The sequence below is a fragment of the Seriola dumerili genome, unplaced genomic scaffold (genome assembly GCF_002260705.1).
Source record: "Seriola dumerili isolate Sdu_G_001 unplaced genomic scaffold, Sdu_1.0 BDQW01000149.1, whole genome shotgun sequence".
Lineage (NCBI taxonomy): Eukaryota > Metazoa > Chordata > Actinopteri > Carangiformes > Carangidae > Seriola > Seriola dumerili.
In genome coordinates this window covers 14,470,930-14,491,761 of record NW_019174404.1, presented here as the reverse complement: position 1 = coordinate 14,491,761, position 20,832 = coordinate 14,470,930, and the positions used below count along the sequence as shown (strand labels likewise).

The 20,832-nt window shown below is 43.6% G+C and overlaps 1 protein-coding gene across 1 annotated transcript; it reads right to left on the bottom strand.

Moving 5' to 3' along the window:
* Window positions 1-109: 109 nt before the first annotated feature.
* LOC111225873 (serine/threonine-protein kinase PAK 6-like) lies at window positions 110-17,455 on the bottom strand. Its single transcript, XM_022750913.1, has 9 exons — window positions 17,428-17,455; window positions 8,472-8,719; window positions 6,404-7,066; window positions 5,308-5,841; window positions 3,383-3,516; window positions 2,158-2,284; window positions 1,901-2,026; window positions 1,632-1,766; window positions 110-1,171 (listed from the first exon to the last, which is right to left on the bottom strand). The coding sequence occupies exons 2-9, from the start codon at window positions 8,673-8,675 to the stop codon at window positions 1,004-1,006; spliced, it is 2,091 nt and encodes a 696-aa protein (XP_022606634.1). The 5' UTR covers window positions 8,676-8,719; window positions 17,428-17,455; the 3' UTR covers window positions 110-1,003.
* Window positions 17,456-20,832: the final 3,377 nt, after the last annotated feature.

Genomic DNA, 20,832 nt, shown 5'->3' with positions numbered 1-20,832 from the left:
ACACACACACACACACACACAACTATACACTCACATTTCAGTAAAGAAAAGTAAAATTTTGAATTCATCTTATATAATTTACTGCAGTGAATCAGCAGGTGTAAGGACATAATATTCAGTATGTTTTATTTACATTATTAATTTATCTGCTCATGTTTCAAGTCCATACTTAATAATGAAACCTTATTTGCAACTTCACATCATACAAACAACCCACAACACCTTTTGGAAATAAAGGATAAATATGAAAAAAGAGGAATATGGTACTGGTAATTTTCCAATAGCCCAATAGTAGCAGCTGGGCTTTCATCTACCCATTTGTTATGCTAATAAAAGAGAATTGTCTTTCACTTCCCAGTTTGGTACATATTCAAGCATTCACATCAGGCCAGGTGTGCCTCCATTTGGCCATGCAAAGAGTCTACTGTCAGTGTTTGTGGAGTGTACCGACCAGGCTGTTGTTCAGTTTCCACAGCAAAGAGGGTGAGTGTGCAGAGGTAACTTCTTCCTTCCTTAATAATGTCACAATGAGCTACTGTGGTTTGAGCCTAACACCAGCTTTATAAGCTTTACACGGCCAGCAACAATTCCCACTATGAACATTATAAAGGATCTTTAGAGGAGCACGTGTTCATTACATACAGTTATGTGGAATATTGATTGTTGCTATCAGTTGATATGCACCAAGTTGTGTTGTGTTGAATCCCACTGAATGTTACAGGAAGCCAATCAATATTCCGATCGAACCGAGTTGAGAGGTGAGGAATTGCATGCTGCCTTTAACTGACTCCTAAAGTGCTTCTCTCATGCCCGAGACCATGCGGTGTCTGTCAACCAAACTTGCTGTCCTGCCACCATCACTCTGGCAGCATCATGCTGCCTGGGTCTGCTTCTCTGGAGCTGATCTCCCGTTGCCTTGGGTGCTAGAGGAGTTGGACCCCTGTGCGGGGCCTGGACACGTCAGACTGGAGGTGGGTGCTGGGGACCGGGAGCCCCACAGGGGTCAGCAGCGGGACATGCGCTTGCGGTACTGCTCCACCAGCGGGACCAGGCACTGAGGTGAGCCACTCTGCAGCAGGAAGGGGTGCTCCAGCAGGTCAGTGGCGCTGGCCCGCTCTAGGGGGTCCCGAGTCAGCATACGGTCCAGGAAGTCTTTTAGAACTGGGGATATCTGGTCCAGAGAGAAATTGGTGCATATATTTTCATTTCAATAAATCATTTCAGTAGTTATATTGACTGTGAAAATAAAAACACAAACAAGACAGCTGGAAGCCTTTACTGGCACACACACGTTTGCATTTCAGTTTTTGCAACAAGAACAACAAGGACCAAAGTGATGGTCAGACCAACACTACAATTCCTAGAGTGACACTACTACCATGGGTGAAACTGCTACACATAACATCTTAAAAGAAAGAATATGTGTGAATTCAAAATTTTACTTTTCTTTACTGAAATTTGAGTGTATAGTTGTATATATATATGTGTGTGTGTGTGTGTGTGTGTGTGTGGTGTGGTGTATATATATAATATATATATATATATATATATATAATGTATGTATGTATGTATGTATGTATGTATGTATGTATGTATGTGTGTGCGTGCGCGTGCACTGTCCGTTCTCTTACCTGGCTGACATTTCGGACAGTAGGAGCCAGTTCATCCCTCAGCCTCTTCATAGCTGCTACAGGGGTTTCACTGAAGTACGGAGGCTCTCCATCCACCATCTCCACCACCATGATTCCCATTGACCAAACATCCACCTAAAGCACCATCGCACAGTAAAATTATGTAACAGATCCTAGAGCACAGATTGCCACTGCTGGCATTTATCCTACGTGACTGAGATCACCACTGTTAATCAGCATGAGTGAGAGTTGAATGCGTGCCTCCTCACCTCAGTGCCATATGGTGATTTGGAGATGACCTCAGGAGCCATCCAATAGGGTGTCCCCACTAGAGATTTCCTCTTAGGGATGTCCTTACTGATCTGAGCACAGAAGCCAAAGTCTGAAAGCTTGACCTGTGAGGGGCAAGAGAAAGACCTTTAGTGTCAAGACAACATAAATCAGACAGAAAGAAAGAAAGAAAGAAAGAAAGAAAGAAAGAAAGAAAGAAAGAAAGAAAGAAAGAAAGAAAAACAGCATATCATACCCTTCCATCTAACGTGAGCAGTATGGAGTCACTCTTGATGTCTCTGTGGATGACTCCCTGTGAATGGAGATAGGCCAGGGCTTGCAGAACAGCTTCACACACTGTGGCAATCTGCTCTTCACTCAGCCTGCAGGACAACACACACACACACACGCACAAGTTCACACACACACATACAAACAGATTTTACATTAACATTTCACACTTTTCCATTACGAGTTACAGTGAATTAACAGCTCAGGAAGTCAAAATTCATGAATCACTGCACATTAAAGGCAATGATAAAGAGTGCAAGGTTCAAAACAACAACTCCTACACAGCAGCAGAGTGACTAGCAAAACATGTTCATTCCTCTACAGTTTAAATGTGACTTTGGTATTTTGGAAGTGTAAATTAAAGGTATATGAGCCAGGATACAAAAAGGCATCCTCTAACAGAAAGCAGGGTCAGACATCCACTGGAAATCACGGTAACACAAGGTAACAGTTACCTAACAGATTGCTGCATTCTCCCACACATGACTATCATCATACGTATATAAAAGACACATACAACTATATTGGGAATAAACCTCCTGCATTAATACAGGTATTTACTTGGTTTCTTAATTGAACAGCTAGGAAAAGCAAAGAAGCAAAGGAGTCTTATTCCTGATTGTTCTGTCAATGTACTGATTATCTTAATCCTTGATAAGGAGTGTCTGTGACAGCTGGCTCATTTTATATGTCATCTGGCTTGAGAGAAATGTTTTCATCCCTTTGAGTCAAGCGATCTAACCCTGAGGTCATCCTATGGGGATGGAGCCAGCCATCTGTTAATAATATAAAACACGCTGACAGCTCAAAACAATTACACCCTGACAAAATTCCCCTGCTGCTGCTTGATATGTTTTCCTTATTTTTGATGCATGCGCTACTGAACAATGTGACAGCACCAGGAAATCAAATTTACACCCAAAATTGACTTTCCACATGTCACCTAAACATGCACATATTCGATTATGTTATTAAATTATTATCCCCCCCCTGAGAAAAGCAGCAGGCTTGGAGTGCAAGAGACAAATGAATGACAGACTTTGACGCTGCCGGGATCAACACCAGTTGATACCACACTACCCCCTTGTGGTTGATTTAGTTATCAAACATGATATCTTAACCACACAGAATGCACCAAATGCAGCTTCCTAAAGAGGGACAAAGATGTTCTATCTTGGTGGTACTCATACCTGGTTTCGGACACGATGTTGGTTAGTGCTCCACCCTGCAGGTACTCCATGATAACCCACAGCTCCTCCTCCACCAGGGCGGACTTAAACATCTCCACCACATTCCTGTGCTGATAGTCCCTCATGATTACCACCTGCAGCACAAAACATTCACATTAAAACCATTAGCAAAGTACATAACCCTCAATGTGGCCAGATTGTGGTTCTTCTACATTAAAAGGACATTTAACCTCTCAGAGCCCACCTGTTTTAAAACCAATTTGCACAATTTACATATGTAAAAATAATAAGCTTATAACAGAAGAACTGTAAGGCCAAAATGCATTTATGAGACCTCATATGAAAGGTAACGTATTCTAGTTTGAGAAACATGCTTGTTTTGCATGTGACTACAACCCAACCTAAATTACACTAATCAGCTCATACATGGTAATTTTTTATTTTTCAGTCCTCGCCTGTAAAAAAAAAGTCATATTACATAACTACCAACAGGATATACTTTATATAAGAACAAAAAAAAGTTCCACAATACTTCTACAGCTTGTCAGAAACTGCTGGCCTTTAGGTCTAATAGTTTAGTTTAGTAACCTTTTATAGTTCACCTTTTCACTGGTGCCCATAAACCTCTCTAAAAGAAAAACTGAGAGAAATGTGCTTTAACGCTTTAATATGAAATAATAGAAAACATACTGAAACATTTTGATGCCTAAGAAACCTTTTAAAATAGAGCTGACCCTTGTCTGTGTCATAAGCTCAGGCTATTGGCCTTGCCTCTGAAGTGCCCACCCCCCAAGTTTGCTCTGATTGGTCAGGGGAGACATCTATCAACAAGCTAGAGTCATTCAGAAAAGCTGTGAAAAAACTGACTTTTTCTGACGGGAACACATCATTACGTCTCACGCTGGCCGTCTTCTCCCAACCTCCCTGAAGTGTAATCTGATCAGATCTTTACTGGGAGGCCTCCATTTTGTAGCTAGAAAGCAAACAAACAATAGCAGACCCGCTAACACTGCAGCAGATGCCCCAGACGGGAGGAGAAGCGGATACAAATCGCTTGGTGGTCTGCTTTGGACTTCTCATGATGATATTCATAACCTGGAATACTTTTATAAGGAACCCTAAAGGTAGGCAGTCACCACGCCCCACTGGTAGATATTAATAAATCATGTTTATGTGCTTATGGTTAGTGCAAAATGAAATGAATATTTGAGACTCTAGCTGATCTAAGGAGGTACAGTCTGTCTATATTGACAAACTTTTAAGCGTTTACTCAGTCAGAACACTTTCAGAACCTCTACTGGGCCGTACATGGGCCGGCGGGCCTATGAGGAATTTAGTGCAGCACTTTAATAAAGTTAGGGGACTTGTGAGGAACAGATTAAAAAGGAATGAGAGTGAGAATCAGTGCAGAAGGGTTTTCCCCTGTATCTTAGGGGTTGTGATCTCTTTACTGTCTGATATAAAGGATAAAATGTCCCAAACAGCAGCAGAGTTCTAGCATGGGCCCAGCTCCAAAACCCAACCTCAATAGCATCTTCATCATCACAAGAGTTTCCTGCCTGGTAAATACCCAGTGTTTTGAATTCCACACTCCCAAATGTGTAATGCATTTTTCCATTTGAGCCCAAGATGACCCAGATGATATCATCAGAGTCATCTCAGACTTTGGAAAGCTCCCTCCAAAGGCACACAAGGCATTTTTCATAAGAAACAAACATATTTCAGTGTGTAAAATTGCTGTCCATTTCAATCCAGACATATTGTACATAAAATCGAGTTCCCCCTTAAGTAAGGGTTGAAAGCTAAACCACAAAGAAAACCAGTCCTGAACTTTCTGATGGGTTTCTGTAAGTGAGAATGTGTTGATACATTTCTTTGGGATTGTTTTTGTCATTCATCATTTTGTTCATAGTCAGATACTGTACCTCATTAAACAGCAGCTCTCTTCTTTGCTGCCGCCGCAGGTCCATCATCTTCACCGCTACCTGCCTGCCACTGTGCTTCTCTGTTGCAATACACACCACCCCTGTCGAACCCTCCCCTATCTTCACAAAGTTCTCCAGGTAAGACCGTGGATCGCCCTTGTCTACCACCATCTGCAGGGCAGCTTTGAATTGTTCATGAGTCACCTTGGGTGGGTCTGGGGGTGGCCTGGGTGAAGGGTGTTGTGGGGGCCTAAAGGCAGGGGAGCAGGTGCCGGGGGGACTGGTAGCTAGAGAGCCTGTAGGGGAGGGTCGAGGTTGGGAAGGACTGTCCTGCCTGGGGTAAGGAGGGTTGGGGCATCCAGAGTGTCTGAGGAAGGGGTCTGGCCCACTGGGCCTCAGTCCCATGTTAGGTGACAGGCCCAGGGTGTAGCTAGCTGAGGAACGCACTGTCCGCTGGGGTCTGATGCCGCCCACAAGGGGACTGCTGGTGCCAGTGGGCAGGAAGCCGGAGTGGTATCTCACTGTCGTCTCTGCCTGCACGATAAGAGAAAAAGCGTGAGGAACATTAAGAGCGGGAGCTGAGAGGTGGTTGGCCGCCTGCCTGTGGTTCAAGACCTGCTTTAAAACTGAATGTAAATCAAGTCCTTCACTCTCTCTCTGCAGCCACCTTACCCGATATGACCCATGTAAAGATGTTGCTATATGCACCCAAGCGTCCTGCTGAAATTTTGCCAAACACACCATCTCTCATGTTTTACAACTCCACTGCCACTTTAAACCCACATTTCATATTTTAACTCTAGAATTAAATAAAATACTCAACCCCAGAACTTTAATCACCTCTAATGTAAAGCCAGTCAATAGTCTGCCTCACTAATGTTTCCCCAAGCTAAGCATGAAAATGATTCCTGATGATTTCTTGGCAAAAGACTTGTATTTAGCTTATGTATTCAGTACTCATGCAAAAACATGCTGAGAACTAATAATAAGATGTACATTGCATTAGCAGAAATATGCATATATTGTATATTCCACGAATAATGTATTATCAGTGCACTTAATGGCTGCAAAGAAACTGCTGTAATGTCAGGTTTACCTTCAGGTCATAGGAGGAGAATGGCCTCCCAGGGCTGTTCTGTGGGTGCATGTACATCGGTACGCTTGGCCGGAGCTCCGTGGTGACTGTCCCTTGATCTCCATGGGGCGGCTGTACAGTCATAGCTGGGCTGTAGAAACAAGCTATAGGTCTCTGATTTGTTGGCATTCCCCTTGGCAGCTGGAAATCTCTCTTCCATATCACTCTCTCCTGAGGGCTGCCCACCTCACCGCTCATATAAGCCTCGTGACTTGGCATCAGGATGTTCTGGGCCTGAGCAAGTTGTGAGGGTCCCTCCTGGGAGCTGACGCTTACTTCGTAGGTGGACTTGGCCTTTGGCAAGATCCCGTTGGGTTGCAGAGTGATGCTCTTCTTCATACCCAAGTAAGGGGTGTTGGTCTCACTGTGGATGTTCCTGGCCTTGTCCCTCCACTGGTCCTGACCCACATCCTCGTCGTCTTCATCATCATGGGTCAGACCCTCATACTGGTAAGTGTCTGCCTCGTTCACCTCTCCCAGCCTCCCCAGAGACTGGGCTCTCTTCCGGGCCGAGGGGCTACTCTTCCTAAGAGAGTTGGAGCTGGTCACAGACAGGCGGCTCATATCATTGATCATGGCTGCAATGTAGTCCCCATGACCGATCATGCTCCCACGCACAATAGTCTGAAAGAGGAGAGGCGTTTATCTTTATCACATAGCGCATGCCGTGATCACATTATAGAAAGATTTCAGACTGAAAGGAATAATTAGGCTAACATAATCATTGCTCAGAGGCAAGTTAAATTTAGACTTGAGAATCTGTAGAGGACATCTTTGTCATTCTTCAAAGACTTTAAATAATTTCACCAGTGGCTTCTATTCTGACAGTACACTGACAAATATAACAAGCAAATGTTTCAACGGACGCACTACAAATACAGAGTCTCTACAATTGTTGCAAAATGCAGATATTACAGATAAGTGCTCCCATGACCTTTCAGGTGGTATGCGTCGTTGGCATGCAAGCAAAGGCCTAAAGTGCTCAAACTTGCCCTGATATAAAATGATCAGACAAACTTTAAGATCTTTTGCCAGAACAGTGTTAGTGTTGCAACTATAAGAGAGAGTGCATGGTGGCTCATTAGTCAGTCTCAGGGTAGAGTCATGTTCAGTTCACAGCCAGTCAACAACTTCTCCTGTTTCTCTGGTTCAGTGCCATTACATCTGCACAGTGGGGAGAGGTCAGATGACATCTCACCTACTGCAGCACCTCTCGGAGAGGAGAGAATGGCAGGTGATAATGGCCTTGGTGAGAAATCCTATTTTAGAAGATGCTGTAATAACAGTTTGACTACAATACTTTGGGATGAAATTAATGAATGAATAGTTTGAAATGACAAACTAACATGTTTGCAATAGAGGGGTCTTGTGGGTAACGACAAACTCATCATTGATGATGCTATTAAAACCATAAATCTCACCTAAATGCTGATGGTTCTCATATTGCACAGCACTAATCACATCATGGCGGTAATGAAATGTTGGTGTTTTTCTCAGTTTTTTTTTTTTCTGGAGGGTCATAAACTGCATCGACAGTATGCTCTGTGAAGTGTAGAAATCCTGAGATTTGCAGACTCTATCACTCACTGGCATTTACTCTGCTGTACCTGCACTTTTTATCCTTTCTGCTTGACATCTGTGGGAAGGCACCATGGACTGTTATTAATTGCCTGCATGAAGTAATAAATCTTGTGCCCCCTCCCCTGAGTATTCAACATTGTACAGTCAGTGTACACAGCAGGGTCATTAGCCCAGCCCCATGATAGATAAGAAAATAGAAAAGACGGGGAGGGGAGCAGGCCTTCCTTCCACATTGTCATCAGAGGGTTATGGCTTTTTCTGAGACAGCAGGATCTCTCTGAGGTGCTGAAGGGTACAACAACATCAGAGGTTAAAGGTAAACTTTTAGAATGAAAACTCACTGTGATAGCTTAATGAGAGCCTGGTTACATGGTGTGCTAGTCATTAGTTATCAGTTCATGTAAGGTTATTGGATCAATAAAGAGTTGAATGGGGAGTGTGGGTCTACCTTCTTTGGCCTCAGCTCCACCTCTGTGATCCTGGAAGGGTCCACCATGGGCCTGGGCCTGCGCAGGTTCTCTATCAAGCTTTGCCATTGTGTCGGCAGACCCACAAAGCAGCCGCGTTTGGCGTCAAACGAGGTGTGGACACGGTGCTCAAAGTTCTTGGGTGCTGATATCTCAGGCCTCTTCTTTTTCTTTTTGCGAAACATCCTCAGGTCCACGGGAACGACAGCCTGCCCACTTCAAAATATGCCTGAGAAATAGAGAAATATATTCAGCCTTTAATGAACTGCACCCAACATCACATGGCAGCATGTTTCACTAACTGTAATCTTGAAATTTGAGCATAAGCAAATCTCTCCTTCCTCAGTGATGATCAAAAGTATGTTATCACTGACTAACCCCTCGTCTTTTACTGTCTGCTCTCTGACCAGGTGTATTCAAATAAACTCTGGCAGCAGATGTTCTTTCCATGCAGCAGAAAATATTGAAATGGCGACATCGTAGACATGGGATGTATATGTCCCACGCTGCCTTGCTGGCTGTCACGAGCTTGTGCCTCTGAGAACCGCTCCAAGGAGAGTGGATGGATTTGTAAGCACATGTGTAATGAAGGATATCTGGTCAATTAAGGCTTATTCATTCTCTGTGCCCTTTTACTGATGAGCACGTGGGTTGGCCAGCGCCCACAGCCTCTCAGTGCATTAGCAGGACGAATACAACACGCGCACAGTCATGCACGCACACACACTTACTCTATAGAAATATATATATATATATATATATATATATATTTATATATATACAAACATGAATACACTATGGCAGGCTATCCTTCAGAACCCCTTTACAACCCTTTCATATTCCTATCCTAATTAGTAGCTCGTGTGCCCTTGATTGCAGGGAGGGTAACCACTTAATCCCTGGATGGATGGTCCTGCGTTTGGCAAGCCGCTAACTTGGGTGTATTGTATGTTCAGCTTTATTTTCCATTCAAGTGTAGGGAAATAATTAAATACATTACATTTCATTTCCTCAGCCGCACAGCTGTACTGGCAGATAATCACTCACATTTAAGTCTCATGATTTGTATCTAGCCCAGCTAGCAGCGTGGCTCTAGGGATGGCATTGTCAGTCTGTTGGTCAGTCTGTTGGTGGGTCCACCACTTTTGCTACAGACTTAAATAGCTCCATAAATATTGGATGGATTGCCACAACATTTTGTACAGACATTAATGGTTCCCTTATGATCAATCCTGCTGACTTTGGTGATCCCCTGACTTTTCCTCTTGCATCACCATTAGGTTCACATTTGTGGTTCAGAATGAAATATCCCTACAACTTTTGAATTTGCTACGGATTTCAAAGTTGCTAAAGGGTACGTCTTAATGTCGTGGGTGAACTTCTTCATTTTCCTCATCACGTCAGAACACTGCTGTTTGTCACCAAACACTGGTAAAACTAATGACATCCCCGTCAACCTCTGTTGTACTTCTACTGCGTTTACTGCTAAATATTGAAGTAGAGGAAAAAACATCGCACTCTGCAAAGACCAAGAAGAGACAGCTGGGGTGTGCATGTGACCGAAGTGGGAGTCCAAAAAATAGAAAATGGATTTGCACACCCAAATGAAGTAGACTGTTCCTTTTACTCAGTTTTCAAGGTCAAAAACCAGCACAGGGGGAAAACTGGCACATGTTTTGTCTATGCCTTCTTCATTAGACAATACTCCTTCAGTTTCATGGTTGAGTCCTTTTAGATTTAACCAATGAGTGACAAAGTAATTACCAGCAGGCAGCATGTAGCATCAAGTGGCTACCTGTAGCCTAATTAGTAGATATTAGCATGCTAACATGCTAAACAAATTCTGTACTTGCCAAACATAAACATGCTGATATCACTGTGAGCATGTTAGCTTGCTGAGGACACCGTCTAGCTCAAGTCTGAATCTAAGTACAGCCTCACAGCCGCTAGTATGACAGTAGGCCCTTGTTTATTTTAGCAGGGCGTAGCACTTATAGGCCCTAGATGTATGTGGCTAATGCAGAGGCCCGCAAGGTGCCCTGAGAATATCAGATACAATCTCCCATCATGCACTGTGAAATGGTGGGAGTTGAGGAAATGAGTTTTGCAGCCGTCCGCAGCTCAGCAGGCGATCACGCTGGCAGCCTCTCCTCTCTCCACCTCCGCCCTCAGACCAGCACGCCTCTAATCGCCATCAGCGACGCCTGTTACGGGGTGTATTGGTGACTAACCTACGCCACTCGCCTCGCCGCATCACTCGAGGGTAAAAGGGGGACAGGCCCACTTGGCCAGATCAGCCAAACCTGCCTCATTACAGGAAGGTGGGGTTAGGATGAGAGAGAGGAGTTGTTTGTTTGGGGGGGGGGTCACCCTCCAAGGATAATTCAGTCACAAGGCTAATATGCTAAGTGTTGCATAAGTGTATAACTGTGCTCTCCCTATGTACATAATGTGGTGCTGGGAAGGACTTTAATTTTATGTGACAGGGACATTATGGTGTGAGCGCTCTCAGGAGGTGGGGAGAGAGGAGTTGGGGCCAAGATTACAGTCAGACCTGGATGTATTGGAGAGAAGGGGACCCTGTTTCCTCCCTGCAGACACAGAAAGGCTTTTAACCACCAATTGTGGCTGCCTTTTTAATAACGAATGTCTGAGAAAACAAGCTACAAAACAGATTGTGATCCTGTCTTTTCTTTTTCTTTTTCCGCTGCATATAAGAGACTATCTGCTTAGATAGCTGCTTAACGTGCAGATGTTGGCATTGCCTGAACAAATATTTACACATAGCGCTCATGTATCCTTTTACAAGCAGATCAATCAATATGTACTCATGAGTGAAATGCAAACTGCTACAGTCCTACACTGCCAGCGGTAATGGGGCGATACCAGCACAAATAGGACGGCTGCTTTGTATGGTACTTTATCAAGCTTCATCGGTTCAAAGCAGCGGAGAATAGAACATATCACAGCATTCATTATTCATCTTCAACCACTGTTCCCCTCTGAAGACTCTGGAAATACAAACTAACCACTGTGACATAAGAAGCGAGCAGAAACACGCACTTTGTTGATTCATGCCTGGGCAGAATAAATTGAAAAGTTGATGCAATTATTGATTTACAAGCTTTAATCACACACAACTGGCCTTATATTGACCTATCTGACTCTGTCAAGCTTATGACTGTCTTGATAACAACGTGCTATTGATTTCTAAGCCTGTTGTATAATACATGTGTACAGAGCTGAACTTGCACAGTGCATAATTACACTTTCTGGTCACATCCTTCAAAACTGCAGGGATTTGACCCTATGCCTCAGCGGCTTGTCTTGAATCTATCATAGCGCTGAGGCAAAACTCAGCCAGCTGCTGTCAGGGATATGAAGAGCCAAAGAGGATGAGGTCACTCTAAAAAATTGTGCTACATTAGATATTTCCATCTCTGCAACTGTTTGCAGGAGCAAAAAAAATTTTAATAGATCCAAATGCATGACCTGAAAACGCACAAATCCGGTCCTTGAGAAATAAAATCTCATGCACAGGAAATCACATGAGCAAAAAGCTGTTTGTAGCAAATCTGCTTGAGAAGTCTGACTAAACACAAACCTATGAAAAAAAAGATGATGAGGCATTCAAATTGTGAAAAAACATGCAAATAGATGTCATTTCTCTGGAGAGAGTCTTCAGTTAATCCCATCCCTATTTCAAAACTCAAATGAAGGTCCAATCACAGCCTTACCCTCTGACTATATGGAGCGTCTTGCCCTGTCAGAGCGGATGGGCCTCTCATGCCATGCAGAAATGCAACCAGGCAATCCATATGTTTCCCACAGACAACATGACAGAAGAGGAGAGGACTTGCTCGCCTTCCTCTCATGTTCAAATCACCCCGAGCAGGAGTTGTGGATGAGTGGGAGGGGATCGAGAGATAAGAGAGATATTGGATTTGTTCGACGTTGGTGCTCTGAGCTCTGTTGAATGATTTTTTTTTCCACCCCTGTTTGCCCTGATTTCTGCTTCTATCTTTTTTTTGTTGGCGTGCATGCAGAAATGTAGTGAGTGTGCAGGTGACTGTGCTCACAGAATTAGTGTGGTGTTCAGTCCTTCACTGATCTAATTTTAGGACACGTCACCCCCCCCCCCCCCCTCCTCTCTAGCATCAGACACGTGTTTATTTTGTACAGAATTCATGTCAAATAGTGAGGTGAGGGTGGGAGACGATGGAGATGAGGTAATCCTCTTTTTGTGTTTGTCAGTGCATGTATAAGCATAATCCAGCTATAGTGAATTACAGCGGGCTACATCTATTTCATAGTGGCATAGATAGCATCGAGGTCTTAACTGCTGTTTTTGGACTCTGCAGTGCAGTGTGGTGTGGAGGGCTTAGAGATTGCTCTTCTATCAGCTTCATTATGATGACCGTTTTGCCCTTTGAGTGTAATGAGACTGCCTCTCACGGGGGGGGAGTGGGAGAAGGGGCGGGCGAGCGCGGGGGTTTGTTGGGATGTTTTGGGGTTCCCCCCTTTTTTTTTTTTTTTTTTTTTTTGGTTGGTCATCTCTTCCTTGTGCTTTGTAAAAGCACTGGACGTGACCGGGCAGTACAATAGCAGTGTTTATGATTTAAGTTGATGTCTGCTTTCTCTTTGAAGTCACCTCTGCAGACATGGAAGGATTGTCAATAGGAGACGACAAGTGATGTAATAAGCTGCATTCAATGACATGGAATAACACGCTGCTGCCATGCATATTTCATGCTAGCGGTCTGATACATCATGCACAACAAAGCACTTGGAATATAAGGAGTGTTGGAGAATGGCACGCATTTACTACCTCTGTGAAGTCTCCCATGTTGCAAATGTGGCTACGCTTACGAGCACAGTTTTGCTTTTTTTAGCCATGCTAGCGGCTGGGGATCTGTCGGTGCAGCACTTTGGTCCAGACTGAAATAGCTCAACAACTATTGGATGGATTGCCATGAAATTTGGTTCACATTCATGTCACCCTCAGGATGAATTAGAATCACTTTGTTTATCCCTTAACTTTTCATCCAGCGCCATCATCAGAGATCGGCATCATCAAAGTTCAATTGGCCCTAAATCATTAGGAATAAATACATGCAAAAGTAATTACCCTCCCATCTGCCTCAGCTGTATTTTGTGTGTGGTGCCTATTAGCAATTGTTAGCATGTTAGCATGCAGACATTATCATTTAGCTCAAAGCACTGCTGTGTCTAAGCCTCACAGAGCTGCCAGCATGGCTGTAGACTCTCAGTCTTGTTTGTTTGACACTGATCGATCATTGTGAAAGTAATTCATTAAAAACATGAAATACAGTGCCCACGAAATTAAAGGAGTCACTCAGAGCCACAGGAGGTCCAGGAGCTAAGAGAAAAGTGGCAGTGAAGATGTACTGTGCCAGTTTTTTTCTAAAGTGGTCAAATAACATTTTTCCTAGTCCTCTGTGTATCTGTATCTCTGATAAAAAAGCTCCAGACAGAGTTAAGGACACAATGTAGAGCATACCCAAGGGCATGTGAAGTGAATGTTATGGACTAGTTTCAGTAGAGCCTATGGTTTATAAACAGCCAGTGCCAAAGTGCCAAAGGAAGTTAAAGTGCACAGTGAGTGTAAATGATGATAAAGAAAATTGTCAGAGGCAAATAAAATTCAATGAAACGGCCAATTGTGTCCATGTTCTGCATTTCATTTAGCAAAACTCAACATTAAGCAGGGATGACCCATATTCACACACAGAGTTCATTGATTGTGACATATCTTGGGGTATTTTAAATGTCATGTAACTCGCAGCGATGCGTCATGTGTCGGCTTTCACTCAAACCTCAGTATGAAGTGGTTTAAGTCAGAGATGGTTTGAAGTCATAGAGCACAGCGTTTCTGAGAAAGTAAACCATCAAAGAGCTTGTCTGTCATTTTCTTGAGCACCGAATGGGTAAGAGAAGGCCCGAGGATTGAAAGTGTATTGTAAAATATGATGGCCGTGCCCAACAATGCGGGCTGTCAGCTCTTCAAGGGCAGACATCTGCGCAGGAGTACACATCAGTCCTGTGTTAATATTGACAGGAGGAAACAAGAAATGAGAAGTCAAGACATAGAGGAGGAAGAGTGGGGGAGGAAAGGAGAGCCTAGACACTCAGATGTAGTGACGGAAAAAGAGAAGGAGATAAGTGAAAGTACAGAAAGGAAAGGAATAAAGAACATGCTGAGTAGAGGGACATGCAGAAAGTATTCAGACCCTGTGTCTGCTTTCACTTTGATGGACAAAAATGGCAATTTTATCCATTTAAAATGAAACCTACAGCACAGTAAAGTGTGCAAAAGGTGAAGGGGCATATTTAAAGCTCTTGTTCCCTGAAAATTAATGTTCTACATGCTTTGTTGCCTCATCTAGTGGCACAATATCCGCTCTGAAAATGTAACCTCTTTTCTCCCATCATCTCCGGCAGCTTTGTCTGCAGTAAACAAGCCACAGTAAAGGGGATTTGAGGACAGGACAGTCGAATCAACAGAGCACATACATCATTCTGTCACCTGACATATTGGCACTGATTCTCCCGGATGAGAAAAAATGGATAACAAAACTAGTTTGTTCTTCCCCTGCAGCGAGGAGCATGGACATTAATGTGCAGTTAAAGCTACAGTCTCTATCTACTCCAAACACCTTAACATAATGACATTGTAAAAACAGCACTTCTAGTGTCCTGGGGGCTTTTATGGGATGTTCTATTGATGCTGACACATCGCTAGAAAAACACAATCTTAACTCAGGCTTCTCCGCGCAGTGTAACAATATGTATACTAAAGGCTAAAGTCAGGAGAGTAAGAAAATGCAGCACTGACCAACACTCTGGTTAATTAAAGATCCTCTTGGCTCTCACAAGTGCTTTGAACAATTTGATGCTGCGCTGATAGAGACATATGATCAGCCTGGACCAATGGTATGAGCCTAACTCTTCTCTCTTGGGTCTAATTTATTGATGCGCCAGGCCTCAGTGCAAGCGTTACTGTACGCGCATGTGCTTATGAAAGCTTTGATTTATGTTTTTTTAGCCCAGGCCTCAGCGTGTCTCTCCCAGGGACAAAGCACCAACCATTTTTAACCTCCGATCCTTTCCAGTATCAATCTGCGCCGACTCTGCCATCCTCCCTTGTCACCCAGCATGGGTGCTGCTTCAGCCCAAAGAGGGGACACAAGGCATGCTGTCCTAATTTGGACTCAGAGCCTGTTTTAATCCTTAGTGCTTGATGTCTCATGGCCGATGGCGACGCTAAGCTGGTAATGCACGTTGTCCCCTCCTTCCATGACACAATCATTCCTGAAAACAACCGTGAACGCAGCGGGGGCACGTGACAGTGACGTACCACCTACACCTGCATGCTGTGTTGATGCATGTGTGTGTGTGTGAGAGAGAGAGAGAAAGAGAGAGAGAAAGAGAGAGAGAGAGGTGCCTATCACTTTCTGTCCTGTCAGTGTCCCAGTGCGTGAGTCTGTGCTGCCAGTTTGCGTTGAACTTCAGAAGACACCCGAGTTTAAACATCACCCTCAGTGAAGCAGATGTCCAGCTGTGTGTGTGTGTGTGTGTGTGTGTGTGTGTGTGTGTGTAGCATAGCAGTGTGTGTGCATGCACCAAAGAGTCCTTCTCTGTCACCTCCTCTACCCTTTCCCTCCTCCTTCTCCTCCTTGAATATCAATGAGTAACCTGAGACACAAAGACGTTGTAGTTTAAGACTTGCAGGGCCTCAGTTACGTCATCATCATCAGACTTATGAAATGCACAAATGAAAACACTAATGCAGAGAATGCAGTTTGTGTTAATGTCAGTGCGGTAGATGCCTAGTCACAACTCTTAGTTTGAGTCAAACAAAGGGCTCGAATGTAGTTTTTGGTAGCAAGTGCATGAATGTTGTGATACCAATATGAATGGTGCAACTGGACTAAAACTAAAAATCTATACACTTCTTTAAAACTCCTTAGCCTCTCATTGATTTTCACCGGGGATTTTGCATCTAATAGAAAGACTTCACAGACCCGTTTTCTACCATTCCGAGCAGCTTCCTTGCTTCTCAATGTCTCAAATTCTCTGAGTCAAACACAGTTCGACCATCGCCTCCCGCACTTATGCAACCTCTCGTATGACAGTTCGGGTTTTCTAATGATCACCCTGATTTACAGATGAAAGTAAATGTTGTCACGCAGATATGTCACATGTCAGTCTCCTCTCCTGTGCCTGTTTTCCCACAGCATCCGTCTCCTGAAGTGTGTATCTACAGCAGCGGCTCGAATCCTCATGCACTAGTAGAACAAGAAAGATCACCTGAGAACTCAGCCTACACACACACACACACACACACTAGAATACACAATGGTACAAACAGGACGCTTCTGTACCCGTGCTAGTGGCACAGTCTGTATTTGTCAAGTGTGATCCATCTCGAGAGAGAGAGAGAGACAACATTTTAATGATTTTTGAATCCTTTTCTGTGAAACAGAGGTTGAGGACGGAGGTGACAGTGACGGGGGGAGAAAGGGGATGTGGGGATTTTGAGGACGAGGGGTGAGCAGAAGGTGAAGGCTCCTCTTTTGAGATGCAGTCCATCACTGAATACGTCCAGCAACCCTCTGAGTCTTCCCTTTTTCCTGTCTTTCACCCCCACATCAGCACCTGGCTGCACTGCATTCTGCTCACAGCCTCTCCACCTCCTTCTTCTCTTCCTCCACCACAGCTGATGCCTACCGACAGTACACTCGAGCCTGCTCTTTATCAATGACGTTAAGCCTCTTTCCCTCACTCCCCAACCCCCTGCTTTACCCCACTCTCTTCACCGTGGAGAGAGGAAATGGGGGAAATGGGGCTCTGGAGGGATAAATCATTGTTAGAAGAGCATAAAAAAAAAAAAAAAAAAAAATCAGTCCCCCTTACCTTGCCGTCCAGTGAAGAGGGGAGCCTCTCTCCTCCAGGAAGGATTGGAAGCGAGAGTGCGCACATACACACTCACATACACTATTATACACTGCTCACTCACATCCACACACACGCATCCACTCACACACAGACATACACGCTCCCTCTCTCATACATACACACAACGACAAGGAGGGCTGGCTCTCAAGCAAGCGCACACTGCAGGCTGCCGCTTGCCTGGGAAAGCCTGATGCGTTCCTCCCTCCAGGCAGAAGCACACACTGCCATCTCAAAGGCTCTTTGTTGGGGCTGATTCATCCCCTGCTCCGTGGCTGAGTGCTGGTCTGTGTACCGGTGCCTGCTCCCGGGGACACAGGGTGACCGTGCAAAAGAGGGACAAAGCCATGAAGAGGAAAGGCAGCATCCAGAAGGAGAGAATATCACAGCCCCATACAGCTCCTTCCATCCCCCCCTCTCTCCCTCTCTTTCTCTGGCTCACTGTATCTCTCTCTCACTCACACACACACACTCCCTCCCTCCCTCCCACCTCTCTCTCTCTTGCTCTCTTGCTCTCTCTCTCTCTCTCTTTATCACTTCCCTCCTTCTCTGCCTCCTCCCACTCCCTCATTGGGCTGCAAAAGAATTGATAGCAGCGTGTGTGTGTGTGTGTGTGTGTGTGTGTGTTTTAAGCTGGTTTCTAATGACTGTAAAGAAAGGAGAGCTCCTCTACACCTCATCACCTGGGATACCTTTCACCCCACCCCCACCCTCCACCTTTCTCCCTCTGTCTCCTTTACATGTGATGTGGGTGACATGAGAACATGAGGGTGCTGTAGTCGTTCAGTGTGCTGCTGTTCAGTCAAATGCATTATCCATGGAATGACAGGGTCAGGGATGGCAGATGGCGGGAGGGGTTGTTATTTCTGTATATGTGTGTGTTTGAAGGGAGCGGGGGGGGGGGGGGGGGGGGGGGGGGGGCATCGTGGAGCTATTTCTGTAGAGGGTGCAATCCCCATCCTCACAATCGCTTTTGACACCAGTGTGACCCAAAAATCTTTGGGGATGGAGCCACAAGAAACCAAAGTTACAACGATGCCCCAGTCCAGCATCCTCATTATTTGGCTGAAACGTTCCCTTCTCTTTCACCACAATCATTTCCTGAATAATTTATACAGCAGCTAAGACCAGACACAAAGCAGGAAAATGTATTAGGGTCAAGTCATACAGAAATTGCTTGCAGAGTGAGCCAGATTTGGGGCATACATGTAATACATGGTGTTTTGATATGGGAGACACTATAACAGGCTTTAATAATGATCTTCCTTCCTTACACATCAAATAAACTCAGGTGAATCAGGCTCCACTGAACCCAATCTGCATAACAATGACAGATTTGCCTGTTGGGGGTATGGGAGATGTGACCCCACCCTCTCTTTCATTCTTACTTGTCAGCTACTGTGTCATTGCCACATATTTATTGGCGTGGCTATATTCTACTACCTTGCATGAGTTATTTTTTCTTTTGAGTTCAGAGCCGCGAAACGCAATAAAACGATCTTGTAATTGGTGTCTTCATATGCAAAAATATGGTTATCACTACAAAAACAGTCGTGTTTGCTCAGCCATCCTGAGCTGAGCTGTTAATGTGCTAACACTTATCTCTGCTAGAACAGTCTGAAGGAGAGCTGGGCAGGCCAAAAGGTCAGTTAATGAAACACTTCTACCTGCATTAATCACTGAAGAACATCATTTTTGTTTCAACACATACAGCAAATACATAATATTTCATGCACTTTGCCAGAGAGAAGAGCATGTCCTCTTGTCCTTCTCGTCCAAAATACTATTGCAATATTGGCCAATATATTGTTTTTATTTGAAGATGAAATAAAAATCAATTAATTATCATTTTTTCTTTGTTTTTGGTGTGTGGGAATGTAATCAAAGAATCAGGAATCTCCTGAAAACACTTAACCCACCGATTGGATAAATATTGAAATGCAAAAAAAAAAAGGGCTTACAATGACAATACTAGTTTTAAATCACAGTGTCATTAATAAGAAAGCCCACAGGTCACATTAAGTGAAGCTTCCTTAATTATTTGCATTTCAATTAATTCTATTGTTTAGAATGAATCTGTGAGGATTACACCAGGGGTTATTGGGGCTCAGCCTACAAAGCTAATGCAAATGAAACTTCTTTTAAAAATCCAGTGACATTTCCAGAAGACCTACAAATCCTTTTTAATTCAGTAAGAGTGCAACAACTATACTAGAAAAGACAGAATGTGTTTGTGTTATTCTCCCATTTGCTTGACAATAATGTTATTTATGGAAGCCTATAGGAAAAGATAGGAAAAGATAAAAAAAAAACAAAACACAAGAATTTAGTCATGAAAAAAATCTAAAAAATGTGCTTGGCACTGTAAATCACAACTATGAAATAAAAGGTCACAATTTTGACTGAAAATTATGCTACGTCATATGACTTCAAAATCAAAATTATGAGATGTTTGTCATAATCTTATTTTACTAAGTCAAACTAATAAATTATGAATCATTCAGTCAAATATGATGTACTAGGTCAAAATTAGGCTATATGTCATTATTTTAAAGTCAAAATAATGACTCACTAAGTTAGAATAATTTCTTACTAAATTAAGATTATAATATAAGTCAAAATTGTCACTTAGAAAGTGAAAATTTTCCTTTAATATCATGACTTATCTTTCTTTTCCTTTTCCTGACAGAAATGGGCCTCCACAATAACGATAACATTTTGTGAATAGAAATTGGACCAGTGATTTGCTGCTGCACTTTTCCCTGGCTTGCCGAGTGCAGTTCACAAAATGAACAAAATTTCTACTTGTGTCTTGTAAGTGAAATTGAATCTTGGACCGAGAACTTTCTGTTAACTGGTGCATGTAAATACAAGCCGTGCAAATAGGTTAAGAGCGCGGACTGTAAAACATGGCCCATATAGAGCCTGAGTGTTCCTGTCTGTCGGAGTAAGAGCGCTGGACAAAAGCTCTTCTCTGAGGGCCTGTCTAAAGCACATTAAGGAAAGGTAGCCTGCTTGTACCATCTCTCTGCTGCAGTAAGAGAGAGCTATGGATTTTCTGTCTAAAGCGCTATCGAAGTCACTGGCTGCTTGCTTTCATGGGATGAGCTTTTAATAAGTCCTGCCAAATAGCGAGCTATAGAGGATGTATTATGATGTGGTTATGCTGTGTTATTATGGTGGGAGTGCATCATGTTGCCTATCATTTATCACTGAATTTCAGCTGCTGTAAGTGCTAAGCCAAAATTTAAAGTAGACAGTTTGGGAACTCACCAGTTTAGAGGATCTTGGCTGGCAGTGTCATATTTCCAGTATGAGATTAAAGTCTGTTCCTCCAGTGCTGCATGTCCATGTAAAAGCGGCAAC

Excerpts from the sequence above, each read along its gene's own strand:
- LOC111225873 (XM_022750913.1), bottom strand. The coding sequence starts at position 8,675 with ATGTTTCGCAAAAAGAAAAAGAAGAGGCCTGAGATATCAGCACCCAAG. Across the intron at positions 7,067-8,471 it reads TGGAGCTGAGGCCAAAGAAG|ACTATTGTGCGTGGGAGCAT; the intron begins GTAGACCCACAC and ends CTCCTCTTTCAG. Across the intron at positions 1,172-1,631 it reads CTGTCCGAAATGTCAGCCAG|ATATCCCCAGTTCTAAAAGA; the intron begins GTAAGAGAACGG and ends TCTCTGGACCAG.